Here is a 22,195-nt window from a genome sequence, read left to right on the forward strand (position 1 = left end):
AGCTGCCGTTGTCCATTGGTCTCCCCGGTACCCCTGCATTAGGATTAGCCGGGGCTGCATTAAATGTGGGTATTAATGTAGAATCCGCTCCACCAACTGGATACCGGGAGTTGGGCAGATTAAGTGCATCCCTAATGGTCTGTGCGCTTAGCACTGTCCTCAAGCTTCTCAGTCTGTGCTCGTGTCTGTTTATTTTGGAGAAGGGTCGAACCTGAGGTAAAAAGGGAGGGCAATGCAGAGTCCCATCTGTAGAAGCTCAGAAACAACTTTCATCATTTTAGATTGGTTATCTGTCAGACAGATAACCAGTCTCCTGTTCCATCTATGAAATTCCACCTTCATTCATTCAATCGGATTTCCTCTGCCCGTCTCTCTCCCCCTACTCTTTTCTTTTTGGGCCCTTCTGATATTCAGGGCTTTTAGATCATTCTTCTTCTGTGTCGGGGTTGGGCTGGAGAGTTGGCGCATAGGCTTCTGCTATTTTTCAAGGGATCTAGACTTTCTCGTTACCATCTCGTCATCACCACACAAGCTCATACACTGTGATGCATGTGCACTGACACCCAAACCGCACTGAATTCTGGTGAATGGACACCTACCTTGGAAGCAATGATGGACTTATTGAGTGATCAGTGTTACTGCAGTTACAGGTTTCGGTTGCTGCTAGTGGCCCCACAATGTACTGTTGCTATCGTTTCTGCTGCCTCTGTGTGAGTGTTTGTGTGTCTCTGTCTCTGGGACCGGCCGGTGACAGTGCTGGTTTACTTTGTGTTTTTCTCTCTCAGTGGGTCCTGGCCTTTGAGATTTTCATCCCTCTTGTGCTCTTCTTCATCCTGCTCGGGCTGCGGCTGAAGAAACCCTCCATCCCTGTGAAGGAAGGTAAGAGAGGAGGGAGTGCAAGGGGGGGAAAGAGGGATAGAGCTGGAGGGGGAAAAACAGACAGAGAGGGATAGCGAGCGATCATCCAGGTCAAGAAGAGGAGGGACAGGGAGGAGAAGAGATTGTGGGGGCAGGAGATGGTGAGATCAGTCAGACTAACTGAGAGAAGGGGTAAAGGGGTTTAGGCACAAGAGATACCGTCCATTCCAGTTATGGAAGGTACAAGACAGAGGGGAGACCGCAAGAAGGAGCGCAGAATGAGAATGCTTTTGTAGCTCCCAGATTTTCCCACCACTTGACAGTGTTTGTTTTCATTGTTTTCCCATTCATTTGTGCTGTGAGCTTAACAAGGAGAACAGGGGTAAATAAAACCAGTGATATATTTAAAGACACTGCTCTGAAACTGGAGTCTGCAAACCAGTGTGTGACAGTATCTGTTATCTGAGTGATCTATTATTAGCCTGTCAGTTCAGTCTTTGTGCCAGGGCTTTACATGTGCAGTGATGCTACAGTAATGCTACGGGGCAGCAGTGTGGAGTAGTGGTTAGGGCTCTGGACTCTTGACCGGAGGGTCGTGGGTTCAAATCCCAGTGGGGACACTGCTGCTGTTCCCTTGAGCAAGGTACTTTACCTAGATTGCTCCAGTAAAAACCCAACTGTATAAATGGGTAATTGTATGTAAAAATAACATGATATCTTGTAACAACAGTAAGTCGCCCTGGATAAGGGCGTCAGCTAAGAAATAAATAATAATAATAATAATAATAATACAGTACACGTTGCTGGAAGGTACAGCAGAATGTGTTCATTAACTGGTGTTTTTTTATATTTTTTTATCTCCTGTGTGTGTGTGTGTGTCATCTTTTGTTTTCTGTGTGTTTTTTTCTTGTATTTTTCTTTAATTTTAAATTTTAAAAAAAAATTGGACCCACTGTTGTTTCCATTCTCTTCCACCCTGTCTGCCCTGCATGCTGTCCAGTCTGTAAGTTACTGGGGCATTATTTTATTTTCTATTTCTTTTACGTTACTAAGACTTCATTTCCTTTTTTTCTTGTGGCACAAAGCACTGCTGAGTAGAAAGCGGGTGCTCTGGCCAGCCCTGTTTTCACAGATGCTTTGTCTGTCTGGAATAGTTAACCTCCTGTCCTGTCTGAACTAGCCTAGCTCGACTTACCTGGAAGTATTGGGGTGTTGAGGAGGAAAACAAGGGAGAGAGGATGGTGCCTGAGTGAACTAACTGCAAAAACTTGGATTTCAGGACAGTGTGCTAATTGCTGCTGTAATGGGTCCAATGATTTTTAGTTCACTATGGCACAAGACCCCATCCATAATCCCTCTCTCCTTATGCCTGCCTTACAAACAGAGATGTACTGGTATCTCATATCCAAGTGCGGCCCATGGTGCTCGATTCATGTCATGTGTAAGTCAATGCTCCAGACGAGCCTGATTCAGGAGTACTTGACTCAACATTCATTACAATCATCTCAACTTGGACTTAAGACAGCAGATTCAATGCACCTCAGATACTTAAGATAATGTTGAAGGCGGTAGGTCTGAACACTGTAGAAAAGTAGAAACCGCTAACTTCTTTTGCGTTGGTACTCTGTCAAAGATTACCTCCCCAATTTCTCCTTTTGTCTTCCTGGTATTCAATTTTGCCTAACCTTGCTCTCTCTGTCTCTCTCAATTAAGAGCTGGCGTTTGTACTAATGGAGGGTGGAAGTTGTGTGTGACTGTGTGGATGTTTGGACTGTTTGCAGAGTTCGATTTTCTTCCGCCAGCGAGACCCAGTCCTGTCTGTATTGAACAGGGAGCAGGAGAAAATGCTCAGTGTTTAAATGCACATCACGCTCAGTCTAACGCAGCCTACATTATGGCGAATGGTGCAATCTCATGCACTGTGAGCAAGTAGCTGTCAGCAAGTCAACAGTCAAGATGACTACTATTTTGCCAGCGTGTCTTTGCTCTGCACTGATACAGTACAGATAAGATCCTGGAGTGATAAAGATAGAGTACACTCATGGTAGCATATGAAGAAAATGGTGGACAGGTTAACTGCTAAACTGTGGCTTCATTAGCCGGGTATCTAGTAAAGACATCTCAAAAGCCTGGCCTGGATTCAAGATCGTAGGACCGAACTCTGGCAGCAGTCCTGGGTTGGAGTGCTCACTGCTAATCGATCTCTGTTAAGTCTTCCAGTTCTCAATCCTAAAGCCTTTCTCTCTCACCAACCACGGGGGAGCGCCTGATTGTACTAATAATAATAATAATAATGATAATATTCTGGACTGCCAACAAACTTCTCAGCAACTCTTTGGAAACACACAAACCCATCTGCTCTGACCTGATCATTGAGAGGGGAAGGAACCGGTGGTCAAAGTTTACAAAACATTTAATTAAATTCAAATAGTTTTATTATCCCATGAATTTATTAACTGGTTAATGAAGTAGTACATGGAATAGTGGAAATCCTATATAAGCATTGTATATTCATTTGGCTACAGAGTTTTGACTAAATTGTAAAACCTTCTTGTAACATTTTGACCTCCAAGCCAACCCTCCTTCCCCTCCCACACACCTCTGAATGAGGGCTTACCTTCTCTTGAAAAACCTCTCTTTAATCTTTGTGTCTGCCTGTGTCTCTCCCTCTCGTCCCTGCCTCTGTCTATCTCTCTCTATCTCTCCGTGCCCCCTCTCGCACCGTCCAGCCTTCTACACGGCTGCTCCTCTGACCTCGGCGGGGATCATTCCCATCATGCAGTCGCTGTGTCCTGATGGGCAGCGGGATGAGTTTGGCTTCCTGCAGTACAGTAACTCCACGTGAGTCTGTGTGACGAGCGAGCAGCTTCAAACACCTTCACAAACACGACCAACACACCACTCATGCTTTAGTTAAGGGATCCATTGATAAAACATCTCAACATGTTTCCAAAGCTTATTAACAAGTGGTAACGGTTGACTACAGTAACCATTTTAATGACACAGTACTAAGTAATTTTATACCATGTATAAACATGTTGTTAATTGTGTAGATTATGGTTAGAAATAACACTGAAATGACAATACACATTTGAAATAATTTTTGTTAGAAGAATGTTATATACTATTACATACCTCATACCATTTCAGTGTGTTTGAGTCTCTGCTTGTCTGCCTCTGTACAGGGTGACACAGCTGTTGGATCGGATTAACGAGGTGGTTGAGCAGAATAACCTGTTTGACCCGGACCGACCCGGGTTAGAGGAGGAGCTGGAATCACTGCGCCACCACCTGGAGAGTCTAAGTACTGAGCCCAGCTCCCTGGAGAACCACTTAAACAACAGCCATGGTAAGACAGCCTGAGTTAGTAATGGCATCATTATCGTTATTATTATTATTATTATAGGACTGCCATTCACTTGGGATTCCTGTTCTCCTGCGATGATTCAGTACAGTTCAGATAAACAAACGTCATAAAGAGTCGACTGACAGCATAGTGTCACCAGTCTGTCGCCAAGCTGAAGGACTCATTTGGTTGAGGTCAGACTCAGAGCTGCACTTAACTGACTTTTAAAAAATGTAAATCCAGCTCCTTCAAACCAGGAAAGAGGCACTTGTCCTATAATAGCTCAAACTAGAGTATGCATCGAGTGTACTTGGAGACATCTCTCTGCACACTCCTGCAGGTAATACTTAATTGTATCCCAGCTTCCTGGAGAGCCACTTTGACACCATTTATTACATAAGCAGCTGTTCTTGTTTTTGCTGTATATTCGGTAGAGGAGCCAAGATGTTTTGTGCCTTTCTGTTGATGTTAAGACTACCATCAAGGCACGGTCGTGTGGTGTGCAGGGTGGGGATTCCAAAAGGAGCATCGCATTAGCTCTGGCGCTCCTCCCGGGAATTCTTTGTATCATATCCTGTCCTGTCACCGCCATCACGGTCATTCTGCTCTGATAAATCTGACAAATATAATAATATAATCGGATTTGGCAGACTGGCCCGGAAACCGAAACAGCTGGCCCTCATCTGATATCCTGATTTATATGACGAGCACCTTTTGGAATCACAGATCTGTACTTTCTGAATAGCAGAACTGTTGAACTGATGAAACAATTTGTTTGGCTTCATTATACGAGTTCTGGTATCTGGTATCTGGTATCTGTAGCTGCTCATGTTGCTTCATGATTCGCTCATAAAGAAACCCCTTTGAGAGAGTTTTCCTGTTGAAAAATCCTGCCAAAATTTTGTGCAATTTTGAGTTTGATCATTCTCCCCAACCACAAAAAAACCCCAAGCAGTTGGATGTCAGGGTTTTAAGTGATATTCATTTTGACTCCAGTTATCTCCAAACTCTACCCGAGTAGTTTGCAATTCTTTCTTTGACAGAGCTAGAAACTGCAAAGTTAGCAAACTGCACAACACAGAGAGGGAATGCGAACAGGGATCTATTTTAGTGTCTATGCAGCTGCATATCGTAATGCTACTGCCTTCAAACTGGGATTCCTGCTCTAGTTCGACCTCTTTGCAGTGTTTTAATTTTTCTGTGATGCTAATGATCGGGTCAATAAATCATCCAGAGTTAAAGGGCTAAAGGAGTAGACCCTTTGCTTTTAAAGTTATTAAAGTAGATTCACTGAGGCATGACGCAGATTGTCTTAAAAAAAAAAAAAAAAATACAGGCTGAGTTCTGTTGTATTGATTTCCACACTTAGACAAAACACTGAGATCAAATATTGAAAAGTTAACAACAGACTCCTGAGCAAATGCTTTCTTGGCTTATAGTAGCTGTGCCTCTGTAGGGTCTGGCTGAGAGGGAGAATCGTGAACGCAGCAGAAATATTGAAAGGTGCAGGTGTGTTGAGAGTTTCAACTGCTGATTTTAAAACACACACACACACACAACAATTATAAAGCTGCCAAATGTTTTTGGACCTACACAAAACCGTTAAAAGGTGGATTCATGTGCGTGAAGGTGTTATTGTTGTTGCTGACAACGGGTCAAAAAGCTTGGCCCATACAGGTTTATGCACCTCCCTTCGTTTTTTATTGAACTAAGTTTCTTTTAGTTGTTCTATGAGTTGTTTGGCTATTATTCCTCTACTGGCGCCAGCTAGCCAGCTCTTGTAGCCCTCATTCCCTAGCTGAGAAGCCAGGCTGGTGGCTCGGTCCGTCTCTGAAGTTGTTGTGCCGATTTCTTCATGCTATATTAGAGCTGCTTGTCTCGTCTGGATGGTGGTGTGAGACTGAGAGCTGCCTGTGTCAGGAATACTTGACAAGCTGAGTGTTTCACTTCACACGCTTCGCAACATCATTTATTTCTGATTCCCGGACGAGTCGACACTACACAGCTCTTGAATGCTGTATGGTTCTCATGTTTGTCTCGGTAGCTGGCAACTGTACTTCACTAGAAGTACAAAAATGAGCCACGTTGAAAAAAGGTGCTAGCTGTATCAAGTTGTCCTTTTTAAATCCAAGTTGTCGATGCTGGGTCATTGGGATCCTTTAAGACCTGACAAAGTTTTGAGATCAATCGGCTACTTTGAACAAGACGAGCATCGATGGGCCAAATGGCCTCCTCTTGTCCGTCCGTTTTTCTTATGTTCTTAAGTGGTGCCTAAGTTTTTTATTTTTTATTGCAGCTGTGTGCAGCTGACCCTATATTCTAACTGTGGTCTTTGTTTTGTTGGGTCAGGTGTAGTTTACTTTGCAATTAACCTGTTGAAGCCCCCTCCCCAATTTTTAGCAACGCAGATAGGCTTGGCTCACAAGTGTCTCTGTGATTCATCGTTGCAGTGAGTGTCCTTGGCTGCAGGGTGGGGGTGGAGGGGGGTCAGGATGGAGGCCTGGGTGTCCTTTCTTCTCTGGGGACGGGTTTGAATACAACCACAGGACTGTCAAGAAAGCAAACTTGGTCTTGGTCCTAGAGGACATAAAGAAATAAAACTGCGGGGTGATCGGTACATCACTTAATGCTTGAAAACTGGAATTGCGAGCTGATGGAAAGTGCCTGTGAGATGGACGCAGTTTGCGTTCAATAATTTTTTTTTTTTTTTTTTTTTTTTAAGTATTTCAAAGTATGCAAAGTTAGTCCTAAGGAAATACAATCCAGGGATCATCTCGCACCCATTAAAAAAGTAAAACTGACATTCATAAAATGTGTATTAATTGTGGCAGTATTTGTAATTCTCCCCTTACTCCTATCTTCTTCCATCTCCCCTCTCTCTCTCTCAGCAGGCTTCACTCTGGGTTCGGTTCTGAAGGACCGGGATGGGTTTCAGCAGTTCCTCTCCCGGAACCTCTCTCTCCCTAATGACACGGCCACACTCCTGCTCTCCTCCAGCGTTGATCTCAAAGAGGTGGGGTAACACTGTATACCATAGGAGGCTGTGTGGTCCAGAGGTTAAAGAAAAATGGCTTGCAACCAGGAGGTCCACGGTTCAAATCCTGGCTCATTCACTGTGTGACCTTGAGCAAGTCACTTAACCTCCTTGTGCTCTGTCTTTTGGGTGAGACGTTGTTGTAAGTGACTCTACAGCTGATGCATAGTTCACACACCCTAGTCTCTGTAAGTCGCTTACAAAGGAGTTGACCAAGTTAAACCTATAGCCAATACCTCCAGCACAGCACAGAAACCAGGGCCAGAGGAAACACAGTAAGGAAATACATAGGACAGAGGGTAGGAGACACTTCTTCACACCAGAGAATGGTAAGGGTATGGAATGGGTTACCAAGGGTTTCCTAGCCAAGCTGTTGATGAGGACACACACCAACCTGGCAATCTGCTCCTAGGAACCGGACGAGCACTGGTGGACGGAAAGGCCTCTTCACGATTGTAATCGCATGGGTTAAAGCAGAATTTATTAACACCAGAAATCTTATGTTCTTCTGTTCATTCTGATTAATCCTTGGGGAGCCCAGATCAGAAGAGGTAACGACTTCTGCCAGCACATCACAATATAATGTTTTCAATTGCATCCATTAAAATACTTTGCAGTTAAGAAGTGTATGGGGAGAACAGCAGAGGCAGGAAGTGATTCCAGCAGTTAAAAATAACACTGCGCTCTTCTCTAAATGAATATTTCAAAGTGTTTACTCCAGAGGAGAGTGGGGAAGAGGACAGGGACGGGGTCTCAGTTCTCCAAGAGATTAGATGTGCCCTGAGTGCCAAATATTATTGTGCAACTGAGAGAGAGAGAGCATACCAGAGTTTAAGCACTTTCTAAATGAAGGGATAAGAAGCCTAAAACCTTTGCTTTTGCTGGCAAGTTTTTAAAGATGCCTGTCTCTGCATGCTGTGCTGGAAACCATCTTGGAGATTTAAGAAGCACAGGGGCATGTCTTAAGTCTGAGCCTCAGCCTGGCATCTCTAATCCCTGCTGCTACTGTGGAGCTGACTCTGAGAATTTCAATACTGCCAACAGATTCCATTCCCGCCGCTGAATTAACTTGGAAAGTGCATGTCTGTGTATTGTGGTTAAACATACTTGCACCTGTGTTGTTTCCCCTGCCAGGTGTATCGTCTGTTCTTCGGCTCGTACCCAAGTTCACGTGGTGTGGACAGTGTGTTGGACAGCGAGGCATGGGAAGGGTACGGACCGGGAGAGAAGATGCTGCAGCTGGAGGTGAGAAGTCCAATAATCAGTCGGTCAATCATTTAATTAATCACTCACGCGCAACTTTTCAATAGTTAAAATAGAAAAAGAAAGACAAGCTGGGAGTGTACGGTCAGTTTTCTTGCGTGTTGTGAAGAAGGCCGTCTCCCTCTCATAGCTGTTTTCAGCAGGTCTTCATTGCAGAACAAGCAGTGCCTTCACTGCTGCTTAACCTTGAGCGCTCCCCACAAAACACAAAGCTCTGCTTTGACTCGCCAGGTGAGTCTCCTGGCTGTGGAGGGAGTGCCAGGGGGAGGCAGGCAAGATTCAGGAAACGGCAGGGCTTTAATGAAGCAGCAAAAGGTCCTCTCCCATCTGGGAAATTCATAACAACACCATTTACTGCAAAGTGTCATTCCAAAGGAGGAATAAACGCCCCCTGAAGTCACACACTTAATTCAAGGGCTCACACTCTAGATATTCTTGCAAGCTGCTTCTCGCTAGAAAGCATTAGTATGCAAAACCAGGTATTTATCTGAATTTCATCCCCTCTGTCTCTTCTGGTATAAGATGGTTCTCTTTCTCCAGCTGTCACTTCGCTGTTTTCCTGCCCTCTCAAGGTGCTCTGTGCTCGCAGGAATGAGTTCACGGCTGTGTTGGCTGTTTCCCTGCCCTCTCAAGGTGTGCTGTTCTCGTTTCAGGAGCACCTGCTTGGAGGCTGGAGGAACCTGGAGGAGGGGCTGATCCACAAGGCTCTGAGCGACCCAGAGAAAATTGCTCACAGGCAGGCTCTGCTTCGCCTCCTCACCCAGGCTCTAGGTCTGTCAGGGGCTGCAGCGTTCGGGCAAGGCTACGATACACAGGGCTTGAAAGAGATGGAGGTGAGGGGCACATCATTCATTGTGTGGTGTTGCACTAGGAAAGAGTTCTAGACTCGCTGTGAATCAGTAAGTGTGTGAACACTCTGACAAAATGGCTGCTTTCTGCTTTACACCTGTAGACGCATTGCGGAGTCACCACAATGATGTCGCAGTTCCAAGAATTCTAACAGAACTAATCATTTTGAATACTCCATGAACACGCAGGCAGTTAGTAAGGATGCAGTCTGTGGAGAGCCACTGGACCACGGCCAGCTTTCCTAATGCACTGAAAGCAAACTGAATTTCTTAACCTGCCTCAGAATCCTGGGTGACAGCAGTACTGCAAACACACACCGATATTTACTACACCAGGGCTGCACAAAAACTCAATGAAACCTATTAAAACATTCCTTACTCTTACCTATACAACCGAGTACCAATCAGGGAATGCTTTGATTTGTAATTAACTTTTTATTCCATTTACCTAATAACTAAAAACATATTAAAGGAGTTTCTGCACAGCCTTGCGCTGTATTATAGTAATAATATTAATAGATGTATTCTTCTTATTAGTGTCGAATTCTCATAATTTTTCCTTTTTCGTGTTCTTAGAACATCCTGCTGACCGCTGGCGTCCTGGAATTGCTGACGTGCGGCAACGATGGAAGAGGGGGCGGGGAGAGCGAGCTGCGACGAATCCTGCTGGTCCCAGAGAGCCAACAGGCACGCCTCCAGGCCTATCGCAGCGCAGTTTGCAGTGGAGGGGCGGGGCCACGGGTGCAGAGGTTTTCCGAGCTGGCCAGGGAGCTGAGAGAGCAGATCGACACTCAGAGAGTCATCAGCAAGGTGCCTGCCTCACAGGTTAACTCCGTGGCTGGGGACTGGGGAGGGAGGACAGCATAGGAATTGGGGTGTTTAGAGCTCTCTTTTTTTTAAGTGCTAGCACTATCTGTACTGGCCCTCGTGGGCAAAAAGCTAATAAACTAAGCGCCAGGGCTGGGGAAAGTGAAAATTAGGGGAGAGGGAAGGACAAGCGAGGAATGCAGATCGATTCTGCAGCACAGTCAGCAGGGCTCTTCGCTGTCCAAAGTAAAGCAGAGGGTTGAGAGATGGCAGGGTGGCTTGTTTCACTGGTCTGGATGTGAAAGGGTTACAGTCTCTGTCTCGTTGTGAATGATTCTCCATGGTTCTGCTGCTGAAGCGGTGCGTTATTCCCTCAGCAGGATAAGCACCCTGCAGACTGGATGAAGCAGGCAGTAAGGAACAGCTCGCTACTGCACAGCTTTAAATACCAGATCACCATAGTAACTCCCTAATCCATAACCGCCAGGCTGAAGTGATGTAATTAATGCATAGTAAAATGTTAAATGTGGGCTCGCTGGGCAGCTGGAAACCCACACTGTACAGCTCTGATCTGTGTAACACCTCGGCTCATCTCAGAGCTCGCTCAGGCTTCCTGGTGAGGTCTGAACAGACAGCCAGCCAGGCCGTGTTTCACTTCTAATACTCTCAGTACTAGTAATAACAATAATTCACTTGTTTCACAAACCTAGATTAGCACTAACCTTGAGATAAACAGGGTCTGGGAAACCAGCACAATAACATTAAAACAAATGTTCTCGGGATTGTGTAGGTAATCTTCTGTTCGCTTTCTGTAGCAGTGGAAGTGCTTGTGTGCTGAGGGGCGGGTGGGTTAGGCAGGCCTGCCTGTCCTTGCTTTGGGACAGCATGCTGGTGCTGGTGCAGTGCAGTGTGCTGAGATTTCATTAGGACGAGGCCACGCGGTGCCGTGGAGAACAGAATACTGCAGAAGCAGCACTGCGTCTCTGTGCTCACATGAGCTGCGACTGTTGAATCCCCACTTCACAAGACAGGAGCACTGCACTGCCTCTAATAGATTTTTTTTTCCTACTTGGGAATTACCCCGAAGCTATTTAGAAAACAGCTTCTGCAGATTGTATAGAGAATTATAAATCACGTGTGAGCAGTCATCCACCATCTTGCGTATAAATGTCACCCTGTGTCCGTAGAACATTATAACACCTCTAGAGATAAAAATTGTGAATGTGAAGCGAGTATGTATATAACGCTGTTTGTGTGTGTTTGTTTCAGCTGAAGCTGCAGGAGGTGAACAGCACAGCGGTCCAGCGCCACCTGGGGGCCCTGCTGCAGGACCTGTCAGAGGTGGAGAGGATCCTGCGTGATGTGGACGTCCTCTCCGCTCTCGCCAAGCTGCTGCCCAAGGGGGCGTGTGCCGGCAAGCAAGCCCCGCCCCCTGCCAACACCACAGCCTGGAGCGCCAACACCACGGTCACCGCGACGACAGGCTGGAGCAACTCGAGCGAGGGGGGCAACAACGACGGGGGGCCAGGCAGTGCCAAGGAAGAAGAAACCCCCCCCTCCCAGTTCTCAGCTTTCGTTCAGCTGTGGGCCGGCCTGCAGCCCATTCTCTGTGGCAACAACAGGTGGGGGTTGTGAAGATGCATCTGTTGTGTGTCCACTGTGCTGTAATGATAAGGTGTGACTTTGTTCATTCTTTTTTATTTTTTAAATGGCGTAATTACTCCTGTTTCATATGTGCTTTTTAGTCTTTTTAAATACATTCACATCCCTAAAACTGGGATATATACCGTACAACTTGAAGGTGCAATTTCAACACAACTTGTTCGGGGGGACAGTGTTCCTGTGTGTTGTGTAATGTATGTTGTGTGACGCTGCATGATGTGAAACGTGTACTCGCTGTGCAGGATCATCGAACCTGAAGCACTCAAGCAGGGCAACATGAGCTCTCTGGGCTTCACCAGCAAGGAGCAGCGGAACCTGGGTCTCCTCGTCCATCTCATGACCACCAACCCAAAGATCCTGTACTCCCCGGTGGGCTCCGAGGCTGACAAGGTCATCCAGAAGGCAAGTCTTCATAGTAGTAATAATAATAATAATAATAATAATAATAATAATAATAATAATAATAATGTTATCCTTTGAAACTAGGGAGCAGCGGAAACAGTGTTGTCTTTTGAGGTCAAAAAGTCATTACAAACAAGGGAAATCTGTTTCAAAAGAGTTGTTTAAGTGGTGTGCTGCAAGGATTAAATGGACTGCTGATTTCTGTTCCCCCCCCCCCCCCTTAACTACCTAACTACTATTCTATAACGCCTTTGTTGCAGGGCAGGATAAATGTTATTCATTAGGGACAACAATAACAGCGGACTTCCTTTATTAGGAGAAACAACCTCTACTCTAGTTCTAAAAGATAATGGGTCACAAGCCAACTATATGTTCTACCCAACAATAATAAAATCACAATTTAATGATTTTAAGGTTGGCCAGGGAAAAGAAAGATGAAGGCACATACTAATCCAGGTGATACAAAGTACTGGGAATTAATGCAGTTGCCTTCTCAGGTCTGAAAGCCATTGATCATCCTCTTCAAAGCGTACTTGCGTCCCCCAGCACAGCTTTTTGTGCACAGTGGCTAAATTAGTTATTGAGCTGTGTGTGAATTCATCAGGCAGCCAGCGCAGGTATTGGCAGGTAGTCGATGTACGTTAAACATATCAGAGTGATAGATCAGCCCTCTGATGTCCCAGGACAGGGAGATTGGACTGCAGTACTGAGCACATGCAGTATTGACCGGAGACAAGGGTGTGGGCTGGGTTAGACTGAGGGATCTTCTGCTTCTGCATAAAAATGTAATTTAACAAAGCGGGCAGTTTATTGAAGTAGCTGTTGGGTGTGGTGTCATGTCAAAAAAGCCAAGCCAAAATATACAGAAAACTTGTATTAAATAGTTTCAAAGTGAGGTAACCTGGTCAGCACAGTTGAAGGGAACTGCAAAGAAGGTATATCGCTGTGGTCAAAAAAACAACTTGAATTGTGACGCGCCGTGGGTCTACCTTACAAACAGAATTCCTGATAGTCACGGAGCCAGTTCGGTGAATTAGCCGCTGTTCATCTGTGATTTACTGTCACTTCTCGTTCCTTCACAGGCTAACGAGACATTTGCATTCGTGGGCAACGTGACTCACTATGCCAGGGTGTGGCTCAACATCTCGGCCGAGATCAGGACGTTCCTGGAGGAAAGGAAACTGCAGAACAGGATACTGTGGCTACAACAGGTGGGGGAAAAAGCGGGAGGGGGCCAATGGGTGGAACGTGAAGGATGGGAAGACTAGGATGTGTGAAGCGGCAGCAGAGGAGAGGATGTGTTCTAAAGGTTCTTTTGTAATTGAGTAATTGATCCTTTATCCTGATTTCATGTCAGTAAAAGCAATTTTGAGCTGCAGGAACATATTGTGGAAGGGAGAGAGAGAACTTAGCCAGATTATTCCTAGGTTCCAAAAAATTACAGAACTTGAATCCAGCCGCACTGTCATTGTGATTCTCGGTTTTCTCATTAGACCCCCACCTCTTCCCTCTTCATCCTCGGGAGACTAAGGCTTTTAAGGTTCCTAATGACATGAGTGTTATAATGAAGAGTCTCCGAGAAGCTTTTGTGACAAACAGCAGCCTTGTGTTAAGAGAACAGAGAGTGTCTTTGAGTGGGGCAGATTCTATTGCAGGCATATTGTAGCGGAGATGAAAAGGCAAGAGCAGAGAGCCTGAGAGTGAGGGTGCAGGAGTGGATAGGAGCCTTTGTGTTCTATAATATCAGAGAAAGTATTACAGCAGAGCAGTGACAGCATAAAAGAAAGGGCATGGTAAGCCAAGACGCAGACTGCTAATTTCCTTCTCAATTCAGATGGTCAGCCACTATCCGTATTCTACACTGATACAGCCCCTCATCGTGTCCCTACATGCCTTTTAGATGAATACCCGGTGTTAGACCTCCTTAGTTGAAAACCGCTCTCGCTGTATTTTCACCCCAGTTCACCTCTGACCTCCGCAAGCACCCGGAGCTACTGAATGCCTCGGACAATGACATCATCAGGAGTCTGATTGACAGCAACTTCACCATGCCCAACTCCAGCACCCTCCTGCAGCAGCTGGACACCATTGACAACGCGGCCTGCGGCTGGATCCAGTTCATGTCCAAGGTGAGAGATGGACACAGTTGGACATTCAAACACACAAACCAAAGCCTCTGTAAACTTCATCCTGTCTCTGTCTGTGTCTCAGGTGAGCGTGGATGTCTTCAAGGGCTTCCCCAATGAGGACAGCATCGTTAATTACACCCTGAACCAGGCCTACCACGACAACGTGTCTGTCTTTGCCAGTGAGTAGGCGGGAGGATTTCATTATTGCATTGAGATGTTCTGTGGGTCAGAGTTTGTTTATTTATGAAGCAGGATAAAGACAGGGAGGGAGATTGATCTCCTTTCCAATGCCGCTCGGGAGGAGAGGATGCGGTCAATCAGTGAACAGGTTTCTGCTTCTGCAGTTTTATCACAATCACTTAACGCAGGCAAGTTCATGTGCATGCTCATGCAAAATTATCTTAAAAGCCCTTGGTTTACTTGGATCTCCGATAACATCCAAATAATTAAAATACTAATTATGCAGATCCTTGCAGGCAGAAGCTTTTAGCCCTTAAACCATTCACTGTGCAATCTAAATTATCTACAATAATAAACAGCTCCCACAGAATTAATTAGGTAGACAACCGATACTCCATACACGGTGGGCAATAACGTCTGTATGCACCACACAGTGTCAGTTTGTCATTCCTTCCTCCTACCCCAGGTGTGATCTTCCACACTAATCCGGACGGCTCCCTGCCTCCCCACGTCATGTACAAGATTCGTCAGAACTCAAGCTTCACGGAGAAAACCAACGAGATCCGCCGTGCCTACTGGAGACCGGGCCCCAACACAGGCGGACGGTTCTACTTCCTGTACGGCTTCGTCTGGATACAAGGTAGGGGTCGGACGCTTCCTGTCTCCGCTCTCTCTGAGCAGTTTGCCTTTCCTTTTTCATTAGATCAGTGTACAGTGCAGTCTGCTGTCTCTGCACATTAAAATATGATTAAGTAGCGTGTCCCAAAAGGATGTGAACACTAATTAAACGCATTGAAACTAGATGATGTGCAAAGTATCACTGCAGGTAAGCTGGAAAATAGTGTGGGATCCGCTTTCCATCACCAGGATGTTTACATGTGGACTCTTGTAAACTGTCCGCATGTCATGATGATGTCGGGTTTACTTACTCATTGAACATGCTGCCTGATAACATGCTTGTGTTGTTGGTATTGTGGGTTTGTGAGCTGCTGTCTCCTGTGTCTTTGTCGGCAGACATGATGGAGCGAGCTATCATCAACACCTTCGTGGGACATGACGTGGTGGAGCCGGGGAACTACGTGCAGATGTTCCCCTACCCTTGCTACACCCGAGATGAGTAAGAGCCCCCCCCATCCCTGCCTGCCTGATACCGTTCAGTCCTTTTTTGTCTGGCTCACGAGCCACTGTGATGAACCGTTGTGTTGCGTTCTCTCCCTGGCAGTTTCCTCTTTGTGATCGAGCACATGATGCCCCTGTGCATGATGATCTCCTGGGTCTACTCCGTGGCCATGATGATCCAGCACATTGTGGCTGAGAAGGAGCATCGCCTCAAAGAGGTCAGAGCTGAATGTGGGGAAGAATGGAATAGCACAGCAGAGAACAGCATTCAATAGTATGAAAAGTATAGTGAAAAAGAAGAGTCGTAGTATAATATAGTATAACTTTAAATACTCATTCATAGGAAATATAGTACATTTATGTGTCAGTGTCTTTTGTGTTAGAATCTATATACTATGCTATATACTACGCTAACTATACCGTGTAGTATAGTTAGTGTAGTATACAAATATTGACAGTTACAGTGGAAAAATCACATTTATAGAAACTCTGAGGGTAAATGGTTTTTAGACTATTGATTTTGTGGACAGTAGCACAGCTGTTTGCTGTGTGCCACAGTAACACTGTACTAATCACAAAGGGGTTGCAATCCAAGGGTAACACACACAACACCCACCTGTTCTGTGTCAAGTTTCTTGTATAGTTTCATAAAGATGATGCATTCAAAGTCTTTGAAGTCATTGCTGTATGTCTTTTATGAGCTCTGAATTCCACAATCTCACTCCTGCTTTTTGGTACTGAACAGCACCCCCTGCTGTCAGCTTGGGGGGCATGATTCCCGAAACCAGCCTGTCAGTTGAGCTTGGTCTGTGCAGCTGACGAGCAGGGCATCAAATTGAAAGAAAAGAAAAGCATATTGAATGGTAATTGGATTGATGTGGGGAGAGTCGTTAGGGACGGAGGGCCCTCAGCCGGCATGGACATTGTCTGAGTTTGAAATAATAATGGTAACAATAACACCGGCAGTGAATCATTCGCAGCCCATCATTAACACTCAGCTCGTTAGCCTTGTGTGTCTGGAATCTTAATAATCTCTCAGGCTCTCACAGCTCTCTCACCACCACCCCCTCCTGTTTTTTTTTTCTATTAAACCTTCAATCTTTTTCCATTTGTGTTACTTCCATAGTGTTTTTTTTTACACAACTGCTGATTTAGAAGCCTTTATTTGCAGTGGCTCCAGTGATGAAGTTCTCATTGCACTGGCTCTGAGCAACCCTCCCCCCCCCCCCCCCCACGGGGTGGTGTTCTTTGCAGCTGCATGACGTGCCTGTGTCCTCTCACTCCCGCAGGTGATGAAGATGATGGGGTTGAACAACGCTGTGCACTGGGTGGCCTGGTTCATCACTGGCTTCGTCCAGCTCTCCATCTCCGTCACCGCGCTCACTGCCATCCTCAAATACGGCAAGGTGCTGATGCACAGCGACCCCTTCATCATCTGGCTCTTCCTCAGCATCTACGCCGTGGCAACCATCATGTTCTGGTAAAATCCGAGTTCTGCATGACTGTCCTGATACCGGGCTGTAATATTGCCTTTCTTTGTGGATATATTCTGTTGAAGGAAGTCTGAATCTGTAATACACATCAGGTAAACTCACTGTGACAGATCCTTGAAATTATAGATTAAAATCAATTGTTGTTTGACTTCCAAACAACTATTTTTATACAGTTGTATATCCTGAACCAAGCAACAGCAATAGAATTGCAGTCTGCAAATCAGACTGTCAAGCCCCCAAACCACTGATTGGTCCTCTCTGTTCATTTTCTCCCTCCCTCCCTGCACAGTTTCCTGGTCTCTGTTCTCTACTCGAAGGCCAAGCTGGCGTCTGCGTGCGGCGGGATCATCTACTTCCTGAGCTACGTGCCGTACATGTACGTGGCGATCCGGGAGGAGGTGGCCCACGACAAGATCACCGCCTTCGAGAAGTGTATCGCGGTACGCAGCGGTCCATCTCTCTGTCTCTGTCTGTCTGTCTGTCTCACCGCCTTCTAGAAATGCAGTACAAGGTTGACGTTTCAATCTTGGTCATGGTGTGATTCTCACACATCTCTGTCCTGCAGTCTCGGTGTCTCATTAACCCACTCCCTCTATCCTCTTCCTCCTGCAGTCCCAGATGCCTTGTTAACCCTCTCCCCCTCCCTCTCTGCAGTCCCTCATGTCCACGACCGCCTTCGGCCTGGGCTCCAAGTACTTTGCACTGTACGAGGTGGCTGGGGTTGGCATCCAGTGGCACACCATCCACCAGTCTCCAGTGGAGGGTGACGACTTCAATCTGCTGCTGTCCATGATGATGCTGATCATCGACGCCACTGTGTATGGAGTGCTCACCTGGTACATCGAGGCCGTCCACCCAGGTGGGTCAGCGCTCAGTCACGCAGGGTCATAACAGAGCATGAAGATAAAGATGTGTTTCTTTTGTGATACTTCTTCTATAGCACTCAGGTTGGTCACTGAGGGTGAGGGCGTATGAGTGTTACAGTGGGAACACTTGTCTGCTTGACTTTTTCTATTTATCGTTTTTCTTTGCGGTCAGTGCCTGTCTGCGCTCACAGCTGTGTGTACTGAAAGCTGTATCCCTCTCCTCCTGCAGGCATGTACGGCCTGCCACGGCCCTGGTACTTCCCCCTGCAGAAGTCCTACTGGTTGGGCAGCGGGCGTGTGGAGACCTGGGAGTGGGTGTGGCCATGGTCTCGTAGCACTAGGTTAAGTGTGATGGAGGAGGACCAGGCCTGTGCCATGGAGCACCGGCGCACAGGTGATCACAGCATCCACAGCAATGACATAACTAACATATTAGTGTTGATTGACATACGTTTCCCCTCCTGCCTCTGCACCCACTTTTTTTTTACCCGGATTGTCAAGTTCCCCTGACTGGTTTTCTCTGGTAATTTTCCCTTTCCCTCCCTCTGCAGTTGCTTGGTCTCCTTACCTACTTTTGTATTTAAATGGTAAAATAACAAGGCAAAGAAAACACAAAGCAATCCCTTTGTTGTCAAAGACATTGATAACGACTTGTCCGTCAAAACGTCTCTAAGGTTTATTGTTATCTTATGATTGCATGTCACGGGCTGTAATAATATAAATAAATAACCTTATGGATGTTCAATCAGTGAAATGCTGTGCTGGGGACGGCCCTCACTCTGTGTCTCTCTGCTGCAGAGGAGACCCGAGGGGTTGAGGAGGAACCCAGTCACCTGCCCCTGGTCGTGTGCATCGACAAGCTGACCAAAGTGTACAAGATGGGCAAGAAGCTGGCGCTCAACAAGCTGAGCCTGAACCTGCACGAGAACCAGGTGGTGTCCTTCCTGGGTCACAACGGGGCGGGCAAGACCACCACCATGTGAGTCTGTCTGCAGGGGTACCTGGGGCTGTGTGTGTGTGTGTGTGTGTGCGCTGGGGGGCGGGGGGTTGTTTGTAGTCCTTGCAGACAAACCGGATGAGGACATAGACCATAGATCATGTAATAGACCTGTAATGTTCAAACTTACATTTCAAATAGAGAAATGTGTTCTAAAAGAAACCTTTAAAGGCAGGACTATTTACTTTAGCCCCAACTTTGTTTGTTTATTGTGTTGATCTGCCTGCCAGACCCCTCCTGGAGTTTAGAAAAGTAAACCTACACTATAACTATAAAACTAATATATATATATATATATATATATATATATATATATATATATATATATATATATATATATATATATATATATAATGTGTATGCAAAAATGTATTTCTACCTCTATTGCTCATCCTCAATGTCCCCAGTTGTCTCAGTTGTGGTTCTGTCCTTCCTTCTCGTTCTCTTATTTGACGATTCGTCTCTCGGTGCTCCAGGTCCATCCTGACCGGACTGTTCCCCCCTACTTCTGGCTCGGCCACTATCTACGGGCACGACATCCGTACGGAGATGGACAAGATCCGCAAGAACCTGGGCATGTGTCCACAGCACAATGTGCTCTTTGACAGGCTGAGCGTGGAGGAACACCTCTGGTTCTACTCGCAGCTCAAGGGCATGGCGGAGGAGGAGATCCGCAAGGAAATGAACAAGTACACACCTCTCACAGTGCTCCATTCATCCTTCTAAAGTTGTTGCTCTCACAGATGTTTTGGCCTCTGTCCCCATTGTGCAACCAATTACAGTGAATAATACGCCTATAAAGGGTATTCATGTAAATCTCTACAAGTCAACACTCACCCTTGGTGCATACTGACCTCTAGCTCAAAGGGGATGCCACATTCTGAAACCACATACTACAGGGATGTTTTTATAGCCCTTATGTGAAACTGCTCTTGGTCTAAGAGCAGAGTGCCAGGGATTGCAGGCTGCAGCGTGCATGCTCTGTGCTCTGTGTCCTGCCGTGTCTGCAGGTCTCACTGTTGCTCCCTCTCTCTTCCCTGCAGGATGATTGAGGACCTGGAACTCTCTAACAAGCGGCACTCCCTGGTGCAGACGCTGTCAGGGGGGATGAAGAGGAAGCTCTCTGTGGCCATCGCCTTCGTGGGTGGCTCCCGCGCCGTCATCCTGGATGAGCCCACAGCCGGGGTCGACCCCTACGCACGGCGAGCTATCTGGGACCTTATCCTCAAATACAAGCAGGGTGAGGACAGGGGAGAGAGGGTGAGAGAGGGGAGGGTGTCCCAGCAAGAGCGGATTAAAGAGAGGACAGGGGACATAATGAGAGAGGGTGGGTGCGTGCCTCCAGCAGGATGGGTGAGGAAGCAACGCCTTAGACTGAAATACAGGGCCTTTGAGAAGAAATCTGAAATAATACAGAACAATTTGGTTTTGGTTCTGGTTTGAAATTCATCTCTTTTTTTCCCTGTCCCCTCTCTGTCTTTCTCCCTCTCCCTCTCTCAGGGCGCACCATCCTGCTCTCCACTCACCACATGGATGAGGCGGACTTGCTGGGTGACCGCATCGCCATCATCTCTCATGGGAAGCTCAAGTGCTGCGGCTCCCCTCTCTTCCTCAAGAGCACCTACGGAGACGGCTACAAGCTGACCGTAGTCAAGAAGCAGAGCGACTCCAGCAACCCAGGTCAGCCTCCCAGTCACCTTTCCTTTGGGCAGGTCCGTACAGAGAGAGTCCCTCCTGCTGTCGCTGTTACAGTTGGATACGACTTTAAGTGCATAATATTTAATCCATTGCCAATTGATCCCTGCTTTAGAGAATCAGCTACTCCACTACCATTCAGTATGGTAGAGAAAGCCAGTTTCATTCCATGTGAATGCTGCAGTGGTGGGTACGGTCTGGCAGTATGCTGTTTCGATACTGTGCATCTCGTCTGTTCACAGCAGGGCTGAGAGCTGGATGCTTGTCATCGTTCCCGCGGCTCTGCAGTGCGTTTTTCGCGCCTGTGCTCTGTAGCTCTTCAGGAAGTGTCCTTGGTCTTGGGTTGCTACAGGCTGTGAGCTCCTGATCTGGAGCAGCAGAACAGAATTGTCACTCTCTAAGCTGCGGGCTGATGAAGGATCATCGCGTTGCATTGAGGTTTCTGTGAAGCAGAGCCCGCTGCTCCTAAAAGGCACACAGCAGTACTAATGCAAATAAAAGTGTCATTTAACCTTTTAACCTCCATCCCTTTGGTTTGTAGTTTTCTGCCCCGAACCAAACAGAAGCAATAGTCGCACCTTGCAAATCCTCCTGCGTCTGTGCTGTTTCATTAAGACTTGTGATTCAGCGCTCTGTTGATTTATCATTCTCTCTCCCGCTCCACTCTCTATGCGCAGCTCTAGGCCAGCCTCTCGGCACCCAGCCTCCCTCTTCCTCCTCCTCTCTCAGCCCATGCTCGGAGGTCCGGGTCACCCAGTTCATTAAGAAGTACGTGGCTTCATGTCTGCTCGTCTCCGACTCCAACAGTGAGCTGTCCTACGTGCTGCCCTCAGAGGCTGCCAAGAAGGGCTGCTTTGAGAGGCTTTTCCAGGTAACTCACTTCACAGACAGACAGGCAGGGATAGAGGCATGTTACTATATGTACATGTAGACAGGCCCGTCCTTTTGTAATTTGATAGTTTTTAACCTGAAAAAGAGGTGAAGGGTTTACATGACAATCTCAATGGGGTTCGAAGATCCTAATTCTAGCTCCAAAGTGATTTACATGCAGGATAAGTAATCCACTTTGTGAATCAATTCCTTGAACAGGCAGTAGATTGAATCCGATTTGAATCCCATTAGTGGTCCAACTTCAGCAGGTTATAAAGGGCTGTGGTAAGTGACAGGATATGCACCAGAGAAAACATTCCCATAGTGCAGATATGTGCTACATGACTCTGCATGACCATTCTGGAGTGCAAACGGGCCGACTTTGTAAAAAAAAAAACATGGGTCAGATACTGACGGATGTTGTCCTGTTCTCCTCCCCCAGGCCCTGGAGCAGAACCTGAACAGCCTGGCCCTCACCAGCTTCGGGCTGAGGGACACCACGCTGGAGGAGGTCTTCCTCAAAGTGTCCGAGGAGGACCAGTCCCTGGAGAACAGCGACGCTGGTGAGAGGAGGGGAAGAGAGCTGAGGGAAAATTTCTCACACTGTAATCAAGAATGTTCATATG

General features: G+C 46.6%; 1 protein-coding gene across 1 annotated transcript in view; it reads left to right on the forward strand.

Annotated features, from left to right (window-relative positions):
• LOC117396916 (ATP-binding cassette sub-family A member 2) overlaps positions 1-22,195 on the forward strand; it is a 47,697-nt gene that overhangs the window by 11,854 nt on the left and 13,648 nt on the right. Inside the window, exons 2-26 of the mRNA XM_059005453.1 lie at positions 786-879; positions 3,588-3,699; positions 4,044-4,207; positions 7,093-7,217; positions 8,373-8,483; positions 9,155-9,334; positions 9,926-10,159; positions 11,426-11,778; positions 12,061-12,220; positions 13,303-13,431; positions 14,182-14,349; positions 14,432-14,528; positions 14,996-15,169; positions 15,544-15,646; positions 15,752-15,866; positions 16,938-17,128; positions 17,431-17,581; positions 17,796-18,000; positions 18,237-18,401; positions 18,806-18,986; positions 19,481-19,693; positions 20,048-20,244; positions 20,505-20,684; positions 21,377-21,570; positions 22,012-22,132. Coding sequence (XP_058861436.1) covers positions 786-879; positions 3,588-3,699; positions 4,044-4,207; positions 7,093-7,217; positions 8,373-8,483; positions 9,155-9,334; positions 9,926-10,159; positions 11,426-11,778; positions 12,061-12,220; positions 13,303-13,431; positions 14,182-14,349; positions 14,432-14,528; positions 14,996-15,169; positions 15,544-15,646; positions 15,752-15,866; positions 16,938-17,128; positions 17,431-17,581; positions 17,796-18,000; positions 18,237-18,401; positions 18,806-18,986; positions 19,481-19,693; positions 20,048-20,244; positions 20,505-20,684; positions 21,377-21,570; positions 22,012-22,132 — 4,117 coding nt within the window. The remainder of the gene's footprint in view (positions 1-785; positions 880-3,587; positions 3,700-4,043; positions 4,208-7,092; positions 7,218-8,372; positions 8,484-9,154; positions 9,335-9,925; positions 10,160-11,425; positions 11,779-12,060; positions 12,221-13,302; positions 13,432-14,181; positions 14,350-14,431; positions 14,529-14,995; positions 15,170-15,543; positions 15,647-15,751; positions 15,867-16,937; positions 17,129-17,430; positions 17,582-17,795; positions 18,001-18,236; positions 18,402-18,805; positions 18,987-19,480; positions 19,694-20,047; positions 20,245-20,504; positions 20,685-21,376; positions 21,571-22,011; positions 22,133-22,195) is intronic.

Source organism: Acipenser ruthenus, chromosome 31, assembly GCF_902713425.1.
Source record: "Acipenser ruthenus chromosome 31, fAciRut3.2 maternal haplotype, whole genome shotgun sequence".
Classification (NCBI taxonomy): Eukaryota; Metazoa; Chordata; class Actinopteri; order Acipenseriformes; family Acipenseridae; genus Acipenser; species Acipenser ruthenus.